Source organism: Engraulis encrasicolus, chromosome 17, assembly GCF_034702125.1.
Source record: "Engraulis encrasicolus isolate BLACKSEA-1 chromosome 17, IST_EnEncr_1.0, whole genome shotgun sequence".
Lineage (NCBI taxonomy): Eukaryota > Metazoa > Chordata > Actinopteri > Clupeiformes > Engraulidae > Engraulis > Engraulis encrasicolus.
Genome location: NC_085873.1, coordinates 15,335,468 through 15,360,813, shown reverse-complemented (window position 1 = coordinate 15,360,813; position 25,346 = coordinate 15,335,468). Strand labels below are relative to the sequence as shown.

The 25,346-nt window shown below is 42.4% G+C and overlaps 1 protein-coding gene across 2 annotated transcripts; it reads right to left on the bottom strand.

Annotated features, from left to right (window-relative positions):
• Nucleotides 1-24,802, bottom strand: llgl2 (LLGL scribble cell polarity complex component 2). Of its 2 annotated transcripts, XM_063221834.1 has the most exons (26): nucleotides 24,406-24,802; nucleotides 21,806-21,944; nucleotides 21,584-21,681; nucleotides 21,095-21,176; nucleotides 20,262-20,377; nucleotides 20,006-20,164; nucleotides 19,556-19,718; nucleotides 18,525-18,657; nucleotides 17,996-18,050; nucleotides 16,415-16,569; nucleotides 14,693-14,904; nucleotides 14,533-14,600; nucleotides 13,313-13,466; nucleotides 12,650-12,754; nucleotides 11,770-12,062; nucleotides 11,113-11,260; nucleotides 10,384-10,534; nucleotides 10,015-10,131; nucleotides 9,092-9,258; nucleotides 8,145-8,409; nucleotides 6,806-6,956; nucleotides 3,594-3,619; nucleotides 3,114-3,161; nucleotides 1,597-1,645; nucleotides 1,447-1,499; nucleotides 1-1,089 (listed from the first exon to the last, which is right to left on the bottom strand). In XM_063221834.1, the coding sequence occupies exons 2-26, from the start codon at nucleotides 21,878-21,880 to the stop codon at nucleotides 1,085-1,087; spliced, it is 3,048 nt and encodes a 1,015-aa protein (XP_063077904.1). In that variant the 5' UTR covers nucleotides 21,881-21,944; nucleotides 24,406-24,802; the 3' UTR covers nucleotides 1-1,084. The 2 variants fall into 2 exon arrangements, with proteins under 2 accessions (XP_063077904.1, XP_063077905.1); XM_063221835.1 differs by lacking the exon at nucleotides 3,114-3,161.
• Nucleotides 24,803-25,346: the final 544 nt, after the last annotated feature.

Here is a 25,346-nt window from a genome sequence, read left to right as displayed (position 1 = left end):
TTAACGTGATTGTGAAAAAATTTACTCACAGGAGCAAAGTGTAGTGTAAAAATTACAAATGATAGAGTTGTCGTACTTGATTATGCCACTACAAAAATATATTCTACAACCCCCGCCAAAGCCATCACATGGAGCATTTCAGGAGACCATACTAAAATAGATCCATGCCAGAATACAAACAGCAGCCCCATAAAAATATTAAATTGGTACAAATTGGCTTGCACACATATATTAAAACATTTGGACTAAAAAAAAAAAGAAAAAATTAAAATCACATTCCTAAATAACATTATTCAATATTGCATTGATAAACTAAAATAATTAAATTAACAACCAAGACCCCTTTAAAAGTTTTTTCACCCTAATAATTACAGCATTTTCAGAGCTACACAGTAAAGTAAAGTACCTCTCTTCAAAAGTAAGAAAATATTCACTGTTTTAGGTGGACGGACAGGGAAAGAGGTAGAGACGCTAATGCCTTGTCAGTACTGCAAAACAATTACACACGCTTCCACAGTAAGTTTACATCAACATATAGGAAGTCTCTTTTTTTCTGTAACATGCACAGTACTATAATGTTAACAGTCAGCGTGATAGGTTTTTCCCTTTTGTGTTTAACCGTCCGTGCAGATGCAAGAAATATTACATAGAAAAGGAAGAATCACATAGGAAAGAAACGAGAAAACGAGAGAAAAAACAAAGCACGCTCATGGGGGAGACTTCCACCACACATTGATGTCTAATCCTTTTATGTGAGGGTTACTTTGAGGCTTGCCTGCTTTCTGATTGTGCAAATGTAATGCCCCCGATAGAGGGGGGAAAAATCCTGGGAATGAACGATAGGCTAAGGCAAGCAATGGAATCGGTGGGAAAACAGTGGTTGGTCATGGCAGGCAAATATGAGGCTCTCTTACGTCTTCTGTTCCCCTTGCAGTGGTGTGGGTCCATGCGTCAGACTTCTGGCATCAGGCTGAGGCATTTGCCCAAAAGAGTTCAGTAGTCGTAAAAAAAGCAATAGTGTTTAGGCCACGCTAGTAAGGCTGGAGTATGGATGAACTCCAAATTAGGCACTCTTGCGGATCTTTCAGTCTGTAAACACACAGAGAGAGTAGATTAAGGACAGTTGTCTGAAAACAAATATGGTAAGAGACACAAAAAGATGGTGGAAAACAGTCAGGACTGTAATACATTTATCTTTTACCATCACCCGGTTAGTCAGTTGACATACTTAAACATGTTAAATTTATATCGCTTAGGTACCACCTACATCTACCTTTACAACCTTAAATTAACATAGTGGTGTATAGTTACTGGGCATGTCTAAAAAAAACCACAACAATGCCTGTACTGCTACAGTACTACTACAGTACTGACAGTCTGCACAAGAGGACCTTGAAGACTGTTAAAAAGCACAAGTTCTTTCAATGGCATCCAAAAGTCACTTACCGCCATTGCTCAGCATGTTGAACTGGGAAGTTTGCATATGGTCTGTGTGCCCCCTAAGGAAGACAAAATAAAGATTGTTTTGCATGCAGCAATGCACAGAACAGGAAAAAAAGAATAATAGTCCTCATACTCAACAAAAATAAGACTCACGTCTGACCTCCATCTCCTTCAAGAGACTTTTGGATCTCTTGCAGAACTTCTGTTAGACAAGATGAAAATGTCATGATTATGGCAAACGTATAGGAGAGTGGTCACAGTGCGCACAGGGTATAAGCTTAAAAAATATATACTTTATTGTTTAACAATCAGCAACATTTCAATCCACTAGTAGGATCTTCATTTGTTGAAAATTGAAAAAAGGATACTGTGCAAATCAATGCAAAATCACTTTCAAGTCCCTCCGTGGTCTGGTGCCTCACTACCTCACAGACCTCAACCATGCCTACACCCTAAGACCCTGTGGTCCTCTTCCAATGGGCTAGTTGGCCATCCGTCGCACCACACTCAAGACCACCAGTGACAGCCTTTCATGTAGCTGCTCCAGTCCTTTGGAATAAACTATCCAACCTTTTCAAAATGCCCCTTCACTGGCGATGTTTAAACAACGCATCTCTTCTTGGAGGCATTCATAGCCTCCAGAGCTGGTGTGTCAATGTGTGCGCTTTGTGAATGTGTGCGCTATGAGTTAACTTCATAGCTGTCATACTGCGCTATATAAATACATGTATTGTATTGAAAATTATCACATACAGAAAAGTTTAGAGCCGGAAAAATACTTGGTTTTCTCTGTGAACTGTAACGACAACGTGGACGTAAGCAGGTTCACCCGGGTATCAGCTAGTAGGCTAGGGCTTAATGTTAGGAAATTAGGCTATGTTATAACTTCCAGAGTATTTTTTGGGACTAATATTAGGCCACTGTATTTGTGTGCGTATGTGCATGCTTGTGTGTGCACTTTCTTACATGAAACCCGTTGTCATCACGGTTTGTGGAGAAAAGCCAAGCATTTTCCGGTTTGCCTTGTAAACCAACTTCCCGGTTCTCGAACGCTCAGACTTGTTGCGTGAACATGCCAGCCCGTTCGAGATTAGGTGCGGGAACAGGCACCAGCATGGTTCTCATTTGGCCTGAACGAGCCGTGAGAGACATTAGGTTTTGGTAAAGACAGCCCAAACAATGTCAACTTTTCATAAAACGTGTACGACATTGACAATGTTTAGGACATGTTGATGACACCGTTTTGACACCGTCATGTCATGCGTATGATGCCCACGTCAAGTAAAGTGTAAACAATCATTCTTGTATGTGATCCCAACAATATCAATCAGCATGTTGTTGTTACATGTGATATGTGAACGACACCTGTCACTAACAGTTAAAACTATTTTTCGCTATTATAGATGTGATCAGACCATAAAGGAAAATTTAGATTTTTAAATAGTGCATTTATATTTTGTACAATTCTGTACAATTCCTGCCTGTGCCTAAAACACGTCATGCCATTTTACAGTTAGAACGACCAACCATGAATACTAGACGCAAAAGCAGACAAAATGCAGTTCCACAAACATGAATAAGCAAACACGGCCGGCGACACAGAAAAAGCACGATAGCAGCTCTACCTTCTACAGAGACTCAATTGGTTACTTGGTTACTAATGTACTCACTCTCATCATTCAGCAAAGCATGCTCCATAACATGGCTAGCAGAATTATCTGGAACACATACACAAACACGCATCCGTTGGAAGAGCACAAGCATTCAAGAGACCATGCAGAAAGCAATAACAACCGAGTACTCTAAAACCCAATTGCACACATCAAATTGGGCTGCACAATCGTGGCATTCAGCTGTGTGTGTGTGTGTGTGTCTGTGTGTGTGTGTGTGTGTGTGTGTGTGTGTCTGTGTGTGTGTGTGTGTGTGTGTATCAACTCCTATGTGGTTACATTAAAATGATTCTAATGCAGAATGATTAGCAGCATTTGACGATGTAGAATAACGTAACCTTGTTCTAAGTATGAAAAACATTTGGCCATGCATGAAACACTAAAAAGTCAAAAGCAATGCAAGTAAATTAGAACAAACAAAATTCCATGACAGCGGATTAAAAGCAATGCAGGTCAATTAGAAGAAAAACTAATTCTCACCATCATCGCTGTTGCCTCTGCCACCTCTGAAATGCAGAGAAAAATTAGGTGCGTGAGAAGGACTGTAAAAACATAATGATGGCGCCATTTGCAGAACTAGAAAGTCGCTCAGAGTGCAGACCTCTGCCATGGAAGCTGTTTGTTAGAGCATTTGACTATGTGACACCCTATTTTTTCCCAAGTCTTTCTGTCTTGTTTTTGAGGAGTTGGAAACTAGAGTGTCAAAAAAATCATGATCAGGATCACCACCAAAATTTAATAATAACCTGTTCATTTTGTCATTTCCAACTCCAAAATGTGCATAACTTTTTGAGTTATCCTGCCGACAAACAGACAGACAAACAAACCAACGCGACCATAACCTCCTTAGTGTAGTAGTAGGCAACTGGAGTTCTTTTTGTAGCATTTAATATTTTTGTCTGCTCACAATTCTTGACTGTTTTGACTAAGATGACTTGGATGAATGAAAATAATACAAGTCAACAGCACTGTTATACGCTCCCAAATGGTGTTTTGGATGCTCAGTCCTTCATCAAGTCCAAACCAAGTGTTGCGGACATGTATTATTATTATTTATTTTTTTTAAAATATTTTTTTAGGGGCTTTTATGCCTTTATTTGACAGGACAGTCAAAGATGGTGACAGGAAGCGAATGGGACAGAGACGGGGGATGATAGGGAAATGACCCCGGCCGGACTCGAACCGGGGTTCCCGAGGGTGGGCATGCAAGCCCAAATGTGAGGGGCTTAGTGCGCTGCGCCACAGCGCCCCCCCCCCGGACATGTATTATTAAAGTTATGTTTAGGGGCTGTGCAATATATCGAATTTATATTGTGATATCAATATTGCTGTCAAACAATATCAAATTTCATAATATCGAGTTGAAACAATATTTTTCTGTGATTTGTCTATAGCAGGGGTCCCCAAACTTTTTTCACTGGGGGCCACATTTTCGTTCCTGACTGTGATCAGGGGCCAGGATGAATCATGCGGGCTGTATACTAGGCCACTGCCTGTTATAGCCATAATTTCCAGCACAAAATACTTCATCACCACATGTGATTTGCAAAAGAAGTGAGTACTTCACATGTTTTTCCATTTCCATTTGAAATACCAAAGGTATTCCTTTTAATTTCTAATAACCATGTAAATATAGCAAGGAAAGGTTAGAAAAATATGGTGATTGACAGTTTATGAGTGATACAATAGAAATAGTAGGCCTGTTTATATTACGGTGAGATTCACACCAGGTTGGTGAAAATTAAACTGTAGTTTTGTGAGGATTGCTTCTTTGGGCCAGTTCAAATGGTGAGGTGCAGAGAGGTGGAGGGCCGGTCAAAGGGGTGTGGCGGGCCGCATCCGGCCCCCGGGCCTTAGTTTGGGGACCCCTGGTCTATACCATCAGAAGGTAGGCTACGCTAAGCACAATACATCCCCCTTCCACTTGAGTCATTGTGAGCACGAGCAAACTTGCTACCCAACATTCATGCAGAACACCACTGGGTGTTTCTCTATGGCCCTCCACTCACACTGCTGAGGGGAGGGAAGATTGTGAATTGTTTAGCACAATTTATTTGTCCTTAAACGAAATATTGTTCAAAACGTTGTGATATCTATCAGTTTGTGGAGTATGGCGTGCTCTTATCCAGATAGTTTGTTGGCTTCTTGGGTTTGGGTGCTCTTTAGTCCAAGGTATAGTACTTCCAGGATCAAAAAATGAGAATAAATTCTCTGACTAAGGCACTCCAAATTAAAATGTCTTTATTAATATGACAGGTCCTACATGGACATATTAAAAACAAGGCCCACGCGTAGCGGCATGAGTGCCTTCTTCAGGGCAGTAACACAAAAGAACAGAGTAGTGCATTTGTTAGGGGTGTAGGTAAGGACAGGTGCAGACAACTAGATGATTAGCGCTGAGCTTCTCCAACTGCTGCCCTGACCCCCCCCGCCTCTCACACAGCTCCCAGCAGTAGAGATCTGTCAATCAAACTGGCAAAAACAAACTTGGGCCCCCGCCTCTCTCACTCGGTTCCCAGACAGTAACAACATTCACAAAATCAACAAAAGGATACATATTTTACATGTTGTAAGACTACACAATCTACATATATGTACATGAAGTAGCCTATAAATAGAACTATCCATGTTCTCCATGTTCTCTTAAAAGACCATAGAATGCTAAAAACAGTTACAGGAAAGGTACATAATCTATTTCTTCATTCAAGCCTGGAAATTCCATTGCTTTTAGTTTCCAAATCCAAAATGTTTCTCGTTGCAATAATAACTTGAGTCTATCACCACCACGTATTGATGTTTTTACAATTTCAACCCCTTGAATTTTCAGGCTTGAAGGATCACTGCGGTGTACATCCTTGTAGTGTTTGGCCATAGGGTAATCTTCATTCTGGACTCTAATTGCATACTTGTGTTCATAAAAACGCTCTTTAAGTTTTCTTTTCGTCCTGCCAACATAAAAACATCCACACGGGCATTTAAGACAGTACACCAACTAAAAGCAATGGAATTTCCAGGCTTGAATGAAGAAATAGACTATGTACCTTTCCTGTAACTGTTTTTAGCATTCTATGGTCTTTTAAGAGAACATGGAGCTTAGATCTATTTATAGGCTACTTCATGTACATATATGTAGATTGTGTAGTCTTACAACATGTAAAATATGTATCCTTTTGTTGATTTTGTGAATGTTTACTGTCTGGGAACCGAGTGAGAGGCGGGCCCAAGTTTGTTTTGCCAGTTTGATTGACAGATCTCTACTGCTGGGAGCTGTGTGAGAGGCGGGCTCAGCAGTTGGAGAAGCTCAGCGCTAATCATCTAGTTGTCTGCACCTGTCCTTACCTACACCCCTAACAAATGCACTACTCCGTTCTTTTGTGTTACTGCCCTGAAGAAGGCACTCATGCCGCTACGCGTGGGCCTTGTTTTTAATATGTCCATGTAGGACCTGTCATATTAATAAAGACATTTTAATTTGGAGTGCCTTAGTCAGAGAACTTATTCTCATTTTTTGATCCAGCTTGTGATATCTATATTGACTGAAATAATCGTGATATTGATTTATCTCATAATCGAGCAGCCCTAGTTATCTTGTTTAGTCCAGCAACTGTGCCACTGATGTGTGCGCATTCTCGGTTTAATATGAATGAAAATCATTCATATCAAATCATTTAGCAGGATGTTGAATCCCTCACCTGCTATCGCCCGTCCCATCCACTTGAAGTCTGGCCTTGCCCGAGTCTAGAGACGACTTGGCCGGCAACTCCACCAGGCTCCGCGGTTCCACCACCCACCGGGCCGACAGGGAGAAGCGCTCAAACTCAGACGGAGAAATCAGATAAAATCCTACAGGGGTATAAACAGCAGATTGTCAGCTGACAGAACACAACACAACACAATCACATCTCTGCAAAATGCATTTTACAGCAGAACAGATTGTCAAATTCAGTGTAAATATGGATTTCGGCTTGTAACTCTCATTTATGAAAACCCGCACTGATCGAACACCATGTACCCGAAATTACAAAGTGAACCGTGAAGGCTCCACAGCTCCACCAGTCAAGGAAGGTGCAGACAGTGAATAGCAAAAAGGCATTCAAACTAGGGCTGCTTGATTATGGAAAAAATCATAATCACGATTATTTTGGTCAAAATCATAATCATGATTATTAATCACGATTATTGATTTTTGCTGATTTTTTTGAAAATTATAACAAGATGAAATATAACCAAGAATGAATTACATACGTGGTGAGCAAAATTAAATTGTATTCATTGTAGTAATTATGTAAAGGCAATAGCGTGAAACTTAAGTGGACAGATTTCTGGCCAGAAACACCAGCCTGTCAGTATGTTCTGGGTTCAAGGACGCTCTCAAAAGTAGGTCACTATTGCCACGATTAAATCACGATTAAAATCATGAGGCCGATTTCACTATGTTATCACGATTTCGATTATTTTTCGATTAATTGTGCAGCCCTAATTCAAACCAAGACGCAGCTGCAGATAAAATCCTATGAGTAGTGATTCATATATAGAGGGTGTTAACAAAAATACATGCACAATTAAAATTAGTGTTCCTCAATGGGGGCTCGACAGCCCACCAGGGGGGGGTTACGGAGCCCTTGAGTGGGCGTTCAGAGCAATTTTTTGTGCATTCTTTTTTCAATGGATATCACCTTGTTTTGTCATTGTCTAATCTCAAACTGATATCTTTTTGCTGGTCTCACAGTGTAGACTTGACATTAAAGTGTTTGAAAACTATGCAACACAAAAAAATACACTCAAATTGAACTCAGCACCTACTCAACTAAGATTTAAAGAGTGTATGCATTCCTTGGGACAACCTGCTTACGGTCGGCGCGAGCACCATGTATACAGTACTGTCCAGCTTTCTTAGCTCACATGAAATGCCAATGATGATTGATTTTTATTTCCATGAAATGTTGCACAGAGGTTTTAGGAAGGAGGTATGCATGCATATGTGAATAATATACAGTATATACGGATCTTGAGTTTCAAGTGCTGGCATACCTTGCCCATGCTTGGTGAAGACACAGGAAGCGATGCCGCTGACGTCCTCTCGGCGAATGCAAGGGTGGTGCACTTGCATCTTGATTGAGGGCAGAGAGATGACGTGCAGCTCGCCCTGGTTGGTCAGCACCACCAGGCCGTTCTCGCCGTAGTCCTCCACCCGGCTGCTGCCAAACAGGGCCACGCCCACGCGGCGCACTCGGGAGCCGTCGATCGCCGTCAGCTTCAGCTTGGTCTTGGTGCTCACTTTGGGCAACGTGAACAGCTGGAGATGCACAAAATGCACAAGGAATCCAATATTGAAAACACAAGGTTCTTTGCCATTATTAAAAGACCCAAGGGGGGCGCTGTGGCGCAGCGTACTAAGTCCCTCACATTTGGGCTTGCATGCCCACAGGGACCCCGGTTCAAGTCCGATCGGGGTCATTTCCCGGCCCTCCCCCATCTCTCTCTCCCAATCATTTCCTGTCTGTTCTCCACTGTCCTGTAATAATAAAGGCCCCAAAAATACTTCAAATACAAATAAAGACCCAAGACCTTTAACCCATTGATGCCTAAGGCACCTGCAAAAACACCTGCTAAATGCCTAATCCCTTTTAAGGAAAAGGTGCCCTCCTCTGCCTATAAAACCTAAATATCTCAGCCCCCAAAGCACATAAAAAACATTAAATAAGTTGCATTTAAAAGGCAAGACCCCCATCTTGAATTAGAACGTGTTCAATCAGCTCTAACATACCCACATTTTTAATAGCAAATCTCTTGAGCCTAAATGCTGCGTCCATGCATGCAGCTTGAGGCGCCTGGGTCAATATTGCATATATGCAGCATCCAGCATCAATAGGTTAAACAGTTACACTCCTGTTTGCTTAGTCTTGCTTTAAATAACTCTTCAGATATGACCCAACTATAGATTAATAAGACAAATGTTTATTGTCCATTATGCTTACTTTAAATTGCTCTTCCGATATGACCAGGAGGTGGTGAGAGGCCAGCATGTCTGGGCTGCGGGCCAGGTCGTGGGCCACCTCCAGAGGCTCAGGCAGGGGCACCCCTCTCCCGTCCAGCACCACCAGACCCACCACAGGAGCACGGTGCATCAGCTGAATTTCCTTAGCTAAGCAAACATCAGGGGGGAAAGATTAGTATAGCTAAACGTTTTCTTTCCAAGGTCTCTGGTACAGCCACACTTCAATGTTTTACCAAAGACACTAGTTGTCAATGCATCCTTCATGGATTACTAGAGAATCCACTGACCATGGAAGTTAAATCCAAAAAACACAGTGAGAGTTCCATTGAGAACGGAAGTACTGGCGATTAAATTAATGAGTCCTATTTTACTTTCTTTACTCATCACATCCATTTCATCTCCCATTTAACCCGTTATCCTCCACAGCTCTGGGGCCAGGAGGGACAGACCTCTCATATCTTGTGTATTTATTTCAGTTTCATGATTGCATTGCTGCTAATGAAAATAATTAATTTCACTGAATTTGTTCAAAAACAAAATGCCGATTTCTGATTGAACATTGTGTAGTGGTCATAGCATGCATGGTTGATACATTACACTTAACTAATCTCTAACTGATAATAACGAATTGCAATGTAGGCTTAGGTGCCTTGCTCCTTCTTCCAAAACAGACTCCCTACACATTAAGCCAAGGCTGCCCTCAAATACATTATATATTTTAAAATTTCTTTAAATATTCAGCTGGGTTGCTGTGGCGTAGCACACTAAGACACCGTAACATTATGCGGGCGACCCGGGTCCCACTTACTTCCTGTCATCTCTTCACTGTCCTACCCACATTTAAGGCATAAAAGCACCCCAAATGTTTTTTTGAAAAACGTTCAGTTGGGAGTTCAATCTGACCTTGCTGGGCAGTCACTGGGTCATCCATCCTCCGCTCCATTGGGGGAAGCCGGAGCATGTAGGCAAACACTGCACCTCCATTAGTTCCGGCCCACAAAGATGGCGTGCTATGAGCACCTGAAATCATACATAATCCAGCGTCAATCAAGTGTAAAGGAACACACTCGATATTTTACAACCTGGTCCACAAGAGGTAAAACATTAGTTTATGGTGATGCCTGTCTAAAATCAAAAGCGAGGCCTCTTAAATTGAGTGGCCTTATTCATTATTTTCATTAGACAACAAGCCTTATTCATTATTTTCATTAGACAACAACATAGTGTTTAAGTTTACAAGCACAGTGTCATTCCTTGCAATCAATCACTTACTGTCAGTAATAAAGGAGTCTGCAAAGTAGAGTGTCCTGACGAGGCCAGTGAAGGAATCATCAGAGGAGCGAGCTTCAATCCGCCTCTGAACAGGGGCCAACTCCATTTCCTGCAGCGCCTCAGCCTCTAGCCTTGCATTGATCTCCTGAAGCTAGTACACGAGACGAGAGACAAAACAAATATGTCAGGGACAACGGCAGACGAGGTGATCGGTTCCACAAAGTAGAAATAGCGAGGCGGAGGCATAGAACTCCAGCAACGTGCTTGCCTTCGTCAAGACACTGACACTTCTCTATCGGGCACGACTAACTTAAACGCGCATATGAAGACTCTAGACGTGTCTAAGTTAGACGCTTGACCGGTTCCACAGAATCAATGGTCACCCCATCAGTCAATCAGAAAAGAGAATTCCGTTTCGAAGACAGATCATTTACAAAGACTGACATGCACCCAGTGGCTGGGTGAGGTCATATTCTACTGTACTACATTCAGTCTGAACTTCCAAAAAGTAAAAGTGAAAGAGAGGCCACAAGTAATAAAAACTCAACACAAGTAATAAAACTCTTGTAACATGTGACATTTTCCTTCCTAGCAGATTGAGTCTGGCTTTAACCTCAGCAGCCACTTTATCAAAACTACAGAAGAGTTTTAACCGGCCAATTTCCATGTTGCTTGCAATTATTAAATATTGTGTTAACATGACTGACTGAGCAAGTTTAGCAGACTTACCTTAGCGGCATTGGCTGTCTGATGTTTGCGCATGGACACACGGCTGCGACGGATCCGACGGAATGACTGGCGTAAGGATTTCTTGATCGATTTGACTCGGGACAAAGGACCCTCCATGGCCAATTGATCACTGGGGTTAAGGGTACACCTGTCATGATGGGAACAATGATTAGAATTTTCAGCAAAATGTTCAGCTCTCACACGCAGGAGTTCTGTGGGAGCTGTAGAATGACCAAGTAAAATTCTAGAAGAACTAGGGTAAAATCCTTACTCTTCTAAGCGGGGTTAAGGATAACCAAAATAATGTCTAAAACCAGCTGGCAGAGGCGTAGACATTAAGAGAGCTACAGCTCTGTGTCAAGGTTTGAGCAAACAATACATTTACACTGTAAACACATTTCTTCAGTGTTGTCTGCAGGGGTGTACTCAACTTTCAGATTTATGTATCTTAACATTCAATCATGTGAAACCAAAACAGATAATGCGCTTCAAATGTAGATAGACTCGTCCAAAACACCTTTCCCTCATCTGACCCGGAGTCGCAGTGCCACAGTTGAGTGTGTGTATGCCGTGTCAACTATCAATCCATATTTTCGACCCAAATTTGTTCAAACTCTAGCCATACATTTATGTGACGACCACAAACGAAACACTAACCTGGCTAGAACAACGCATCTCTGTTGGTAGTCATATACGCCAAAACCGTGGCTGGTTCCGAAGGCTACAAGTTTCCACTCGGAGTGGAGCGCAATGGCCGTGACGACTGCTGGGGGCTGACACTGCACCAACGCGAAGGGCTGGAAGCCCGGAGGGAAAGAGACGGGCTCTTCTTGGACATCCAAACGCGCGTGGCCTTTCCAGCGGAACCCATCCTGGCCCTGGAGCAGGTCGGCAACGCTGGCTGGAACCACTTGCTCTGCCACCTCATCATTTAACTCCATCACCAGAATCTGTAAAACAAAACAAAGAAAACCAACGCATTAAAAAAAAGAAAAAAAGTGTGTAATGCTCATTAAGCATACTGTGGCTCTCAGAGATGAAAAAAGATCCAGCCTGCTATGGTAACTGAAATTGTTTGCAAGGAAATGAAGATATGATCTTGAAAACAAACATTTCGTCAAAACTGCTCATGCGCACACCAAGGCGATCTGTCCCGGGGAGGCTGCTTACAGAGCTCAGAAATTGTTTATTTTGATGGACTAATACGGACCAATGCCTGAAAGAGTATCCAGCATTACTTATTTAAAAGCAGAAAAAAGAAGCATTTACAGAATGCCATGCTTCCTTTGTATTTTAGCTGGTGGTCTTTAGTTGGTGAATTTTACCTGAAGAAGGTTGGATGACCAAAAAAAGCTTGGTGAAATGGACAGTGTTGAGGATGTTTTTTTGCTTTTTTTAACTTTTGAATGACAGCCTGACTGGGGTAATAATCCTACACGCCTGTCCAACCACAGAGGTGTGAAAAAGCATCCCCTTTTTGAGTAAGTGGCCTATAGGAATTTCCCAATGCCGCCAATGAAAACATACAAGTTCTCACCTGCCCTGCTGTTCCTGCCACTGTCAGGTAACCGCTGTATTTACAAAGATGGATCTTCTGGATTCCAAGCCGAGGGTCATCGCTATAGGGGTCAAAGCACCCCACCTGAAACACAAAGTGTGAGTTGTATTTACCACACATATGCGTGTGCAATTGCAACACACAAAAAGTAATACTTTCCGAATGTATTGGATGGATTGCAATTTTTCATTCCCCAACATTTTCCTGACATTATACACTCAGGTATCCAAGGAAATCCAGAATTTACAATATAGTGTTTTATAAGGCGTTTCTAACATTCTATCCAATCCACAAGAGGGAATACATAAAAGGTGCACTGTGTAGGATTGTGGCCAGATTAGGTATTGCAACCATGTTGCTCATTGAAACTGTGCTGCAGTGCCTACTGCCAAATTTGACCTTTTCATTAATATTTACAAAGTAGGAAACTAATATTTACTAGTATGACCAAAGTACAGTACATTTTGCAGCTAAATACTTTTATTACTAGAATAATTAGAATTTGATGGTGGTGGTAAGTATTTGTGGAAAAAGTAACATTTGTGAATGGGTAGCATGAATTTTGGAAATATAGTACTAAAATATTACACAGTGCACCTTTAACTACAACTGAGATGCTCCTGGGGAGAATAGCCGCTGTACCTTGCGGAACGGAGGCCACTCCCCCTCCGCCCCCTGATTGAGGTTGTCGTTGGGGTCGGCGTCGGTGTGGAAAACGCTCGCTGTGCTGAGCTTGTACATGGGATACAGGCAGACCCCGGAGGCGTCCCAGAAACGCACAGTGCCATCTTCATGTCTGTCAGGACATCAGGTAAAAAAAAAACAAAGCTTCATGAATCCTTCATATTTAAACTGTGGTACAGCACGCAGACAGCCGTCCATATTATGGGCTTGCTTGCATGCCCATGGGGACGCAGGTTCAAGTCTGGCCTGGATCATTTCCAAATCCTACCCTCTGTTGCCCGCTCATTTCCTGTCTCCTCTCGCACTGCCCTGTAATGATAAAGGCACAGGAAGCAAACAAAAAAACAAACTGGAGCATATCTGTACTAGTACTGAGCAGTCAAGGAGTACTGCGTCAGCAGGCGCAGAAGGCGTTTTGTTGGAGCCATTTCAGAAATAAGTACATTGCATACACGGATGATTTTGAGCTAGCAAAATACCTGGGAAATGAATAATATTCAGTCAGTGAGGAATTCCATTGAACAATTCTTCATGTGAAAATATCTGAACTCATGTCTAAGAAATCACTGCTGTGAGTTTTGGGATGCACACAAAGATGGCTAGTTAATCATTTCAAAGCTTTGTTAAAAAGTTTGAAAGTGATTACTGTTGTCGTTGGGATCACCTAGTGCAACACAGAACAGTGTGCACAATAAAATCCAGTCTCTGCTCAATGTCCATTACATGTGAGCAGGGACACGAGTATCCTGGCTGACTGTACTGTAGGTTGACTCAACCCAGCTGTGGTCATTGTCCGGCGGAAACCTTGTAATTCCACATTTTACTATTTTTATCATTTATTTTAAGAGACTATTTTCAAAATATATTCATTTGAAATCAAGGTTCCTTAGAGGGCCAGTGTAGCAGGATCCATGAATAACATGGTAGAATATTTCATGTTGCATACTAACAAACAGTTCAACTAAGTTGGTGCTGTAAATACTGTAGGTACTTTTCTATATTTACATCTATTTTAATGTTTTCTTTTTTTCTGTGTCCTGTATTTTGTAATGTGATGTGTGCTGCTACTTTGGCCAGTGCTCACTTGAAAAAGAGATATTTATCTCGATGTGGTTAAATATTAAATAAAGGGTTTTTTTTTTAAAAAAGTAAGTGCCTTTGATAAGTTGGTTACGTACCCTGTAAGGAGCAGGTCTCTCTGTGGTGGTTCAGCAGCCAGATTCTGTCCACCATTGATGGGCCAGGACTAGGGAGAAACAAATTGAGTGAGGAGATGAATTAAAAAAAGACAGAAAATTTAAAAAAAGACAGTGGTCTCTTTTGAAAAAGAAAAGTTACCTTTTTTGAGTAGTGTGTGTTTTGTAGGCTCCCAGCAGCTAGTATGCGTTCCCACAGTTTGAGGGGGATGCCGGAGATGTGGTGTGAGCAGGTGATGGCAGAGCAGTGCAGCGGTACCAGGTAGGGCATCTGGATGACCGGCCATCCCTCCGACTGCAGGTCCACCACCACCAGCTCCTCTTCCACCAGCACCACAAGAGCACTCGGGTCTCCTGCAATCCACATGGCATTCAACATCAACACAACGTCAAGTCAAGTTGGCTTTACATTTCTTTACATGCGCTGATCATACAAAGAATTGAAATTACGTTTCTTACTTTCACATGCAGACATACATAGACTTTAGGTGTGGAAATAGACAATTAAACATAGACATTACACATGCATTACACCTAGAGTACCTATGCAAAACACACAGAGACACAAGTGAAAGACTGGAAAACAGAAGACAAACATAGAAGAGCTTTTCCATTTCCTAGAAATCGCTAGCCGCTGTCATGTTATGTGTGAAAACCTTCTCTGGTATTCGCAAATCACACTCTATGGTGTCGAGCTGTAAGCATAGGCCCCATGTGTGAACGTCAGGCCCTCATACCTTCCTCATGGAGCTATCTTTCTGACCATTTGAGCAGGAACATGAACATCATTGGCCTACAAAACTTATTTTCCAGGGCCTGGTAGTGTTCTTACTTGCTTGTTAACTTTGCACAACAGTGTGCAAAATGGATTGCTTATTAAATTTGCACAACAGTATGCAAAATGGATTGCTTATTCAATTTTACAGTATGCAAAATGGATTCAGAATGAGTGTTACTTCCTAACTAAACAGGCTGATGCCGCAGAAGTATGATTAATATGCAGTTCCATCGTGTTGTTTTGGTGTTCCTTTTATTTTTTGGAGCAGTGTTTAATAAGGTTGTACTGTAAGCAACTGTCTGTAAGTTTTCCTGTTGACATAATTAAAGCTCTAATTCTGGGATTTTGGAACTTGCACATGAATCATCAGAACACCCAAAGTTCAAAACTGCAAAATCTGTGGTCGCTAAATACATGCATTTCCCTATTTAAGCTTAAGATAAAGAAGTGTTTAATTTCCTGTCCCTCTCTCAACTTCCTCCATAAGGCCAACAAAGCTGTGCACATATACTGTGATTTGACAGTCAACCCACCCCTCAGAACCTGTTAACTTCAGCTAACCAAGGGAGCACCAAACTTTTGTAAACAACAACAGGCTTTGGCGGGAGCTAGAGAACTCATCTTTTTGTCTTAACAGGCTTTTTCATCTGCTACTTTCAGAATCCTGCGACAGTTCAAGGTAATACGACTAAGAACAAGTTGCATATTTCCACATTAAACAACCAAAAAAATTTCCATAGCGGGAAAAAATAAATATATCAACAACAAGCCTAGTTTATAGTTGTCCTGAGCTGACCGCAAACGCTCCACAACCAACCGCAACAGTCCATTAGCGGACCTAGACGGAGGCCTTGCGCAGTTTTCCCAGATTAAAATGTCCGCCGTTGGCCGGCACGCCAGCGGACAGTGTAAGTCTCCTGATTGGTCCACCATTGACGTCATCGGAATACTTGAATTCTCAGCGGTGAAAAAATGCCACGGCCTCTCAGGCCCTCCCAGGCAGAGTGGTTGCAGTAGTGTTAATTGCCGGACACGGAGTAGTATAAACCAGGCTTTAGTGTGAGCATATGTAAGAAGTGGCCTTACCGGTGTCCTGCTCTCCTTCCCTGATAACAAAGAAGTCGATAATGCGGGAGGTGAAGTCCAGTGCAACATGAGTCTTGCTGTGGATGACGGAGATGCAGTGCCTATCTCCATAGCTAGCACGTGGCATGCCACCACTTAATATCAAAAATGGAGGCCTGCAGAATAAAGGAAGGAAGAAAGAAAGATTAAGCAATGAGGCAAAGTCTCCAAAATGAATGCAAAAAGAAAAAAAGCGGTGCTGGGTACAGTTTTTTTATTTACTATTAAAATGGAGGAGGTTATTGCTCTAGGCCCACCCACAACTGTGATGCTGCACTTTGTGTAGTTTGGCCAAACACTACCTTTGCCTGTTTCAACTCTTGCCTGAGAAAGGTTAAAGCAATACCACACCTTTCTGGAAATAAGCTCATTTTACACCTCCCCTGAGTTAAATTATTGAGCTTTACCCTCTTACTCTTTCAACTGCCGCCTTATCCTGGTGATGATACTTTCTACTAGCAATTATCATTGAATTGGCAATTATCAGTGAATGTTATGAGACCAGCTGGCAGCCAGCTTGGCCTGGTCCCATACCATTCGATTATACACGCTATCTTGAAGGTAATATGAACGGCTGGAAGCATGGGAGAAAGGTGAAGCTCAATTTTTAAACTCAAGGGGAGGTGTAAAATGAGCTGATTTCCAGAGATGGTCTGGCATCTCACCAAATATGTGGTATGCAAAGCTCCGCTTAGTTCCACTCAGATCTGGGAGAGCACTGATGAGTGTTTGGGTTTGATTTGGATGATACCCAAAAACTTAATTTTAAAAAACTATACACCAACACACGTACATTATGCATGACTGCGTTAAGTCTGTGATGGACAAATTAGGCTTCCCTCACCTCCTATCTGGGGGCTTTGTCATGACTGGTCAAAAGATTGTGAAAATAAAAAAATCTGCCACATCACCCATGTGTGGCTGGGACCAAAGATTGCACCACAAACGTGACCTTCGAAAGGCCTGAGAATACATTCAACAAAATCCAAAACGGCTGAAGATGCGAGTGATGTGAATTGGATCCAAAGTGATGTGTAGCATTTGGAGCACTTGGAGATAATAGGGTTATGTTACGACAACATGGTAATACATAAGGCCAACAAATAAGGTCCCTTTGACAATTCGATGTAGATTATTTAATACTAAATGCAGGCTGTTACATTTACAGCTATTGTGAAATTTTAAGAATCTCGCCCTCAACAAACAGTATTGTATTACCGGTAGTCACGGGAACACCTTAAATAGTCTACTACTTAACAGCAGGACATATGCCGGTAAGCCACACACACTGCACTGAGCAAGACAAAGCCAGTCTTTGTGAGAACTGTAGTCAACAGTTTGTACAGTTTCCAACTGCCTCACAGTATCGGAAACATACGCTGTACTAATCTGGATGCTTGCACAGACAAAAAAAAAGTGGGGGAAACTTTTTTGGCAGTTAAATATTTACTAGGCAAGCAAGGTCATATGGGGAATTCTGGGTTAATGACACAAAGAGCAAATGCAATTCTCTTCCCTCAGTGACACCACACGTCAACTTACCCTTCTTTTGTGGGAAACTGAAGAATTTTGGAAATAGCTTTACACGGGAAAGAACCTGTATGTGACAGTGGGAAACTGTGGTTATTCTAGTGAAACAACAATTCAGTAGACATTTTATTTGCCGTTTCAACATGCTGTAGGAAGTCACTCATCTTAGGGTGTGTTAATCATTTATAAGATGAGATTTATTTATTGATATTTATAAGAGGTTATTGTTAGGTTATGTTCTGTTATTGCTTTACTTGGGAAATATGGGAGTGGTTCTGTAGGTACAAGGAACTGTGGGCTTCGAATCTAGGGAAGCGGGAAGTTCTATAGCTTTTCATAAGGGGAAGTATCAAGCAGCTGTTAAGTCAGTTGTGTTATATTTGTGTCTGACAGTCGTTTATGTGGTGTGCCTGGGGACAACAACCGCCTTTTCATTTAATTGACTACTGTTTCTTGGTTACCAACTGCTACAATACTGACAGTTGCTACCAAAAAGACAGCTATGACAAGGTGTCTAAATGTGCTCCGATTGGTACCTCACCGTAAGGAGTATCTTGCTTTTCAGGCTCTGATTGCACATCCCCATCAGCTGTGGTCCAGCAGCAATAGCTGCCATCACTATGGGAACTGAGTATACTCTCTCCATTCTCCATCCACCAAACACTTTCCAATTGCTGTGGAAACAAAAAGTTCAGAAAACATACTTTAATTATGTCTTGTAAAATAATTCACATTTGTGCTTTGAATGGCTAGATTAGATTATCCGGTAACACTTTACTTGATGCCGGTGTCATAAGCATGTCATTACAGTGTCATAATAGTGTCATCACACAGTCATAGATAAGTCATAATATACACTATGTCCGTGTCATAAACATTTTAAACTTAAGTGACATTCGGTTATCATTCTGTTATGGCAAAGACAACCTTGCCATAACTGAATGTCACTTAAGGCCATAAAATAAGGTCATAAAATGTTAACGACATGGACATAATGTTTATGACTTATCTATGACTGTGTCATGACACTTATGACACTGTAATGACATGCTTATGACACGGGCGTCAAGTAAAGTGTTACCGATTATCCTTTCTTGTCTCTTTGGGAGAGAAATTCAGAATGGACATGAATGTGTGATTCACAAGTAATATCAGATCACCACAACAGACAGACTTAAGGACCACAAAGACACAAACAAACATATAAACATGGTAACAGACAACCATTGTTAGTGTTACACACAACCTTCCAGTTTTGGACCAGAGTTATCCAAACAAATACAAACCTAGATATTGCATGACAGCTTTATTCAAGTGCCAACTAGGTAAAGCTCCCAACATCGCCCTGTGCATGATGCTAAACGCAATGAGCATGTACTTTCAAAAGGTTTCTTTCTTCTGGCTTTTTATCGTAATGTTTTCATTTTCTTTATTGATTCCTTTCTTTTTACTTTTATTTGTTTTTGTGAAGCACATTGAATTGCATCTGTGTCTGAAATGCACTATGTAAATAAACTCGCTTTGCCATGCCATGCCTATACAAATAAACTCGCCGTGCCGTGCCGTGCCTACCTGCGTGCCCAAAAAGTGCTGTATGGCGCACTGTCTGTCCAGGTCCCACAGCACCATGAGGCCGCGGCCGTAGCCGATCAGCACCTGGCTCTGGTTCAACGGCTTCTCCTGTAGCGCCTCCACACACTCCAGGTTTCGCCTGGGACCATACTCCTCTGGAATTCTGATGGAAGAAGAGATACAATTGTTGGAGCTGTGCATCAACAACCCTTTTTAAATCTATTTTAGGGGAGAATAAATAACGCTTGAGGTCTGTATGAGAGAAGTGGAAAAATGAATAAACACCCAGGGTCGTGTGTGTGTGTGTGTGTGTGTGTGTGTGTGTGTGTGTGTGTGTGTGTGTGTGTGTGTGTGTGTGTGTGTGTGTGTGTGTGTGTGTGTGTGTGTGTGTGTGTGTGTGTGTGTGTGTGTGTGTGTGTGTGTGTGTGTGAAGGAGGATGGATCTTCTACCTGGCCTGGACATCCTCCACACTAATGTTCCTCTCCTCAAGCTCTCGAAAGCCAGGTACCTCCACCACAAACACGTGGCCCCCCTCTGTTCCTAAGAGGAGCAGCTCGCCTGAGGAATGGGCCAGCACCGTAGTTACTCGTGTCACACTGGGTGGGGCCCTATGGAGAAGGGGAAAAAATATTCAATGACATTTAAGGATTTTTGTCAGTTCACCTACCACTACTTATTTCCTACGATTGTGCATAGGCAACTTACCCGGGTGGTCCAGTCAGAGTGAAGCGGCCCACCTCCAGCAGCTCAGACACACCTTGGTGTGCTCTTAGTGTCCACATGTGCAGGCTATTGTCATCCAGAAGAGTCACCAACTCCAGCTAAACAAACACACACAGACGCAGACACACACAAGTTAATGCTACTGTATCCTGGAACATGACGGCATGACACACACAACATGATCAATGCTGACATTATAGAGCAGTAAAACAGATATGAACAGCAGTGAAACAGATGTTTATATAAACAAATGAAGCATAAAATACCGGTAACACAGGCTGTGAAATACAATATGACATATTTGAAAGACTAGCAGAAGATGTCGAGTGATAGATGGTTAAACTTGAAGGAAGGGGGACCTGTGCAGCATGGACAATTCACAAGATGTGTGGTTTACTGCACCAAACTGGTACACCTTTGCAGTCAAAGCTACACTGATACACAGCATACTGCATCCCTTCCTGATTTGCTGGGTAGGGTATGTTTCATGTCGCATACAGCTTAAAGATTTTTGTGTCTTTTTCGACTTAATTTGATAGGACCGTGTGAGAGGAGGACAGGAAGTGCATTGGGAGAGAGACGGGGAGGGGTCGGCAAAGGACCCGGGCCGGGAATCGAACCTGGGTCAGCCGCATGGCAGGCGAGTGCCCTACCGGTTGGACACGGCAGGGCCACCGCATGCAGCTTAATGCCCCCACATGTTTCTGGTTCTGAAAGATTGCTGTACATAGCAATGATACCAAAGGGGTGTGGCATTTGTGAACGGTCAAATTCTCCTGGTCGCAAATAAGAAGTTGAAAAAATGACAGCCTTACCTGGTGAGGCAGGAAGTGCACTTGAGTCACTGTGGCATTCTCATCGTGGAGTCCCATAAACTCCACACCTGGGGCTCCATACCTGGGAAAGCGCTTAAGGAAACCAAGACACCAAACCTTGCACTACTTGCACTTTGTGAAGTGAAAAGTGAAAGCCCAACTGCGAAACACCAATTCCCATTGTCATTGTGACAAACTACTCCCCAGCACACAAGAGAACGCTGTACACCATAAAATTGCATTTATGCCTTGGGGCAGCCCCCAATGGTGCCCGAAAGGGAGCATTGAGGCAGGACGGTACCATGCTCAGGGTACCTCAGTCATGGATGAGGATGGGAAGAGCACAGTTTAATTACACATACACACCCCCAAACTTGGCGGGTCGGGAGTCGAACCGGCAACCTTTGGGATCCAAGTCTGTTCTATTCTATTCTATACAAAATCAGTAAGTGGTGTGGCAGCAGCAGCAGCAACAAAGTTGAAGGATACAGTTTGATGGCTCCTGAGCGAGTGCCAATGGCCAGCAGATCCAGGTCAGGGCTGTAGCCCAAAGCACTGGGCTGATGAGGAAAGCCATGTTCCACAGTCTGAAAAAAAATGAACACGGTAAAAACAAAAAACATACTAGTAAACTCATGTAGGCCTACACATTGAAACAGCAGTTTAGAGATGTTAGGAAACCTGGTAAAAGCACAGTGGTGTACTTCATACCTTATTGAACTGGTAGAGTTCTTGCTTGAGTTTGTCTCGTTGAGAATCGTGGCCATGTCGGCGAAATCTCTTCATCCTCGCTGAGCGAGCACTGCTGCCCCGCAATGGCAAATCTCGTGTGGCACCGTCAGCTCTCTACCTGACAAGCATTAACGGTAACGGAAAATCAAACTTAAACCACGATGAATTCAATTGCTTTACAAAACTAGCAGATAGATTCAGAATGGCGATCTTTAACTATATGGGTTATCGAAAAACGCATCAAAAAAATGTGGAAAAACATAAAAAATCATGTTGCAAGAAGAACTGAGGATCGGCTGTTGACCAGACTTTTCTGAATGTGAACTGTACAGTCATCGGCAGCATCTGCCGGCCCTGCCTAGACTACCTGGAAAGTTTTCTGATCTGTATAGTGTATATTTAAATTGTTCACACAGACTGATAAAGTGGCCTTTTGCACCAACTGACTGTTATATTCCAACTGTGCAGTTCACAGTGACTGTGGAACCATCATTCTAAATGTGGGACATTTATCACACACAGCACATTAAACAGACAGTTGTAAAATGATGTCATTCTATGTGTAACCAGACACTTGTGGGACATATTGTCATAGATGTTAACAAATATTTGCACTGGGTTACTTCACAGCCAACCCAGGTTCGATTCTGGCCATTGTCATTGGCCAGTCCTTCCACGTCTCTCTCTCCCCACTCGTTTCCTGTCCCTCTCTCACTATCCTATCACAAATAAAGGCATAAAAAGCCCTAAAAAACCTCTAAAAAATAATTGGCACGATGACTTAGCCATATGAAAATATTCCCACATTAACTAAATTTCCATCATTCTTGTATCAATATTTAGGGGTCAGTGGCATTTTCGTAGTAACAGATGTCAGGGTGGTGCAATGACCGCTAATCCCACTATTGTATGGATTAATTCTTAACTGGATTAATTTACCTAAGAAGCATATTTGCTGACTGTACATAAATTACCCATTGACCCCTAAGGTAGATACAGACTATACAGGCAAATATGTGCAGCATCATGCAAGTCACACACAACGTGTTTGTTATACTGCAGAACATCCTTTCCCAGCTCTGTCATTTGCATTAAGTGTGAATCTCCACAAAAATATTCTGTAGATGCATGCATGCCCATGGCAAGCACTGCTGCAAAGGTTACATTAGTTGGAAGTCACTGGCTGTCAGATCTTACAAAATACCACACATAGCCAGCATTCCATAAGAAAGCCTGGGACCAAAAAAATAAAAGGTCTGACAAAAGATATCCTCTTGTACAGCCTAACGGTGTGTGTGGCAAAGACAGGAGAGCAGTCTGTATTAGTATAACAGTGAGTTAAGATACTTGACTGTTCCAAAAGTACAGTCTAAAAGACAACATGAATAATCAAAATTGTGTGATAAATTATCAGCAAAATGATTCTACATGGGAAACACACATTTGATGCTGCACCAAGATGTTGCCTACTGGACCTTTAGGGTAGTGAAGTCATCATACTCATTCTCATAGAACTAAATGCTCATTCACTCACAAACGCAGCATGGGTCCTTCTCGTCAAACCGGTTTGACAGATAAACACTGCAACCACCATCCTTGCTTCCTGGAAGTCAACCGACTGACTAAACACATCAATACGATGGGACACACCTCTGGGCCTACAAAATGTTCACTTCCAGTATAGGGGGGTCTGTAAAGGGCAAACCTCACAATTTTTTTGCCGAATATGACCCAATGTTTTCCCTGTCGACGAAAACAACGAAAGAGAAAGTGTAACAGTCAAATGCCAGGAATGAACGAAGGTTTAATAGGGTAGCCTGGTAGAGCTCTCCACATTTACTACAATCCTGGGAACTCTATAGCAACTCCACACAGCCAAAGTTTACTTCAGCAATAAAACATGTTTTGAGACGCCTAATCAACTAGTGATGTCTAGTCAGTCCATGGCCGGGCTAAGGCACAAAGCAGTTGAACAATTACCTGAAATTGAGAATGATAAACTGAGGGGAATCTCCGATAGCTCTACAGCTAACCTTAGCATAACCAAACATTTGCATTAGCCATACATGGCTAGCATCACCTGACTGAACTAGCAAACACTTCACTACCCCAACTCATAATGTAACTTCAAACTCAATCGCAATAATGTTGTGGCATATATGACACTTCTAAAAAACAATAAGACAACTGTGGAATTATCACGGACTCAATTGATGTATAGATTGAATTCAGAAAACAATTGCTCAAACGGTAACTGCAAGCTTCTTCATCTATTTACCTTAGGATATTTAGCTACCAACCCAGCTAACGGTAGGTCGCTGCTAGCCTTATGGTTGCTAAAAGATAACACTATTGTAGTTTGGGAATTTCCAGTGTCGACAACGTAAGCTAATATTAACACTTATCGTTAATCAGTTGGTTAACGGGTGTATAATTATTTGCCATCCTCGTTTAAACGCCGTGATTGTGATAATTTACCAACTGATAACAATCCTGACAATAGTTTTGTAAAAGCAGCACCCACCACCTGTAGCTGCTAGATGCAACACCTGTTGGCACAGCAAGGAAATTTGAGTTACCTGAATGACTTTCGATTATCCAGCAGTTAACCAAACACATAGACCAAACGGGCCCCGAACCATGAAGTGGCCCTCGTATGCCGACAAACTTAAGCAGCTTCTCTTGTAGTTCTAATGTTCCCAACGGTACAGCGATGTCCAAAAAGAGGAAGCAGACTTCGTGATGAAGGAACTTCAGCTCCACCTAGCCAGCGAGCTAGCTAATTTACTTGGGCACCGAGCCGTAATCTGCGGCGTTTTCTTGGGAGTAAACAGGATTTATGATGTACGTTTATATTAATGTGGGCTGTGTTTACATTCCGTTAATTACAACTGTCAACTCAATGTTGTTTATTCGGAGCCCATCTCACTTGGTTAAAAAAACAACTCTTCCGGTATTCTTGCCAGTCGACCGGACCTGGACCCTCCCAGAGAATGGTGAGGGAGGCTCCCTCTGGCCACTTCGCGAGCGCAGAGCCGCAGAGCCACCCGCAGAAAATATTTGCATGCGCGCACACTTCCATCTCATCTGTGTGCGTGCGCGCGCGCGTCTGTCGCGCAATGGAGTTCTGGCGTCGCGCGCGCCTCTGATGGTGATCATTAGCAAGGTGGAATTGGGATGATTCATTTTTACGAAAGACGCATGACTGAAACTACACACAAAGTTATCTAGTATGAAATCTTGCGTACTCAAGACTACTCCGCCAATGTCCTCAAATCTGAGGGCTTTTTTTCCCCTCCAGCAGGGCAATGCACCATGTCACACCATGGAGGTGCCAGCTCGGTCAATTGATGTTTGGATGGAGGACCAATAAGATAGATTAATTAATTAATTAATTACATAGATTTCATGACCAGCCTAATCTCCAGGCCCTGCACTATTGAAACCTATGGAATGTGATAAAGAGGAATATGGGTGGCCACAAGCCATCAAACACAGCTGACCAACACTTCGTTCCTTC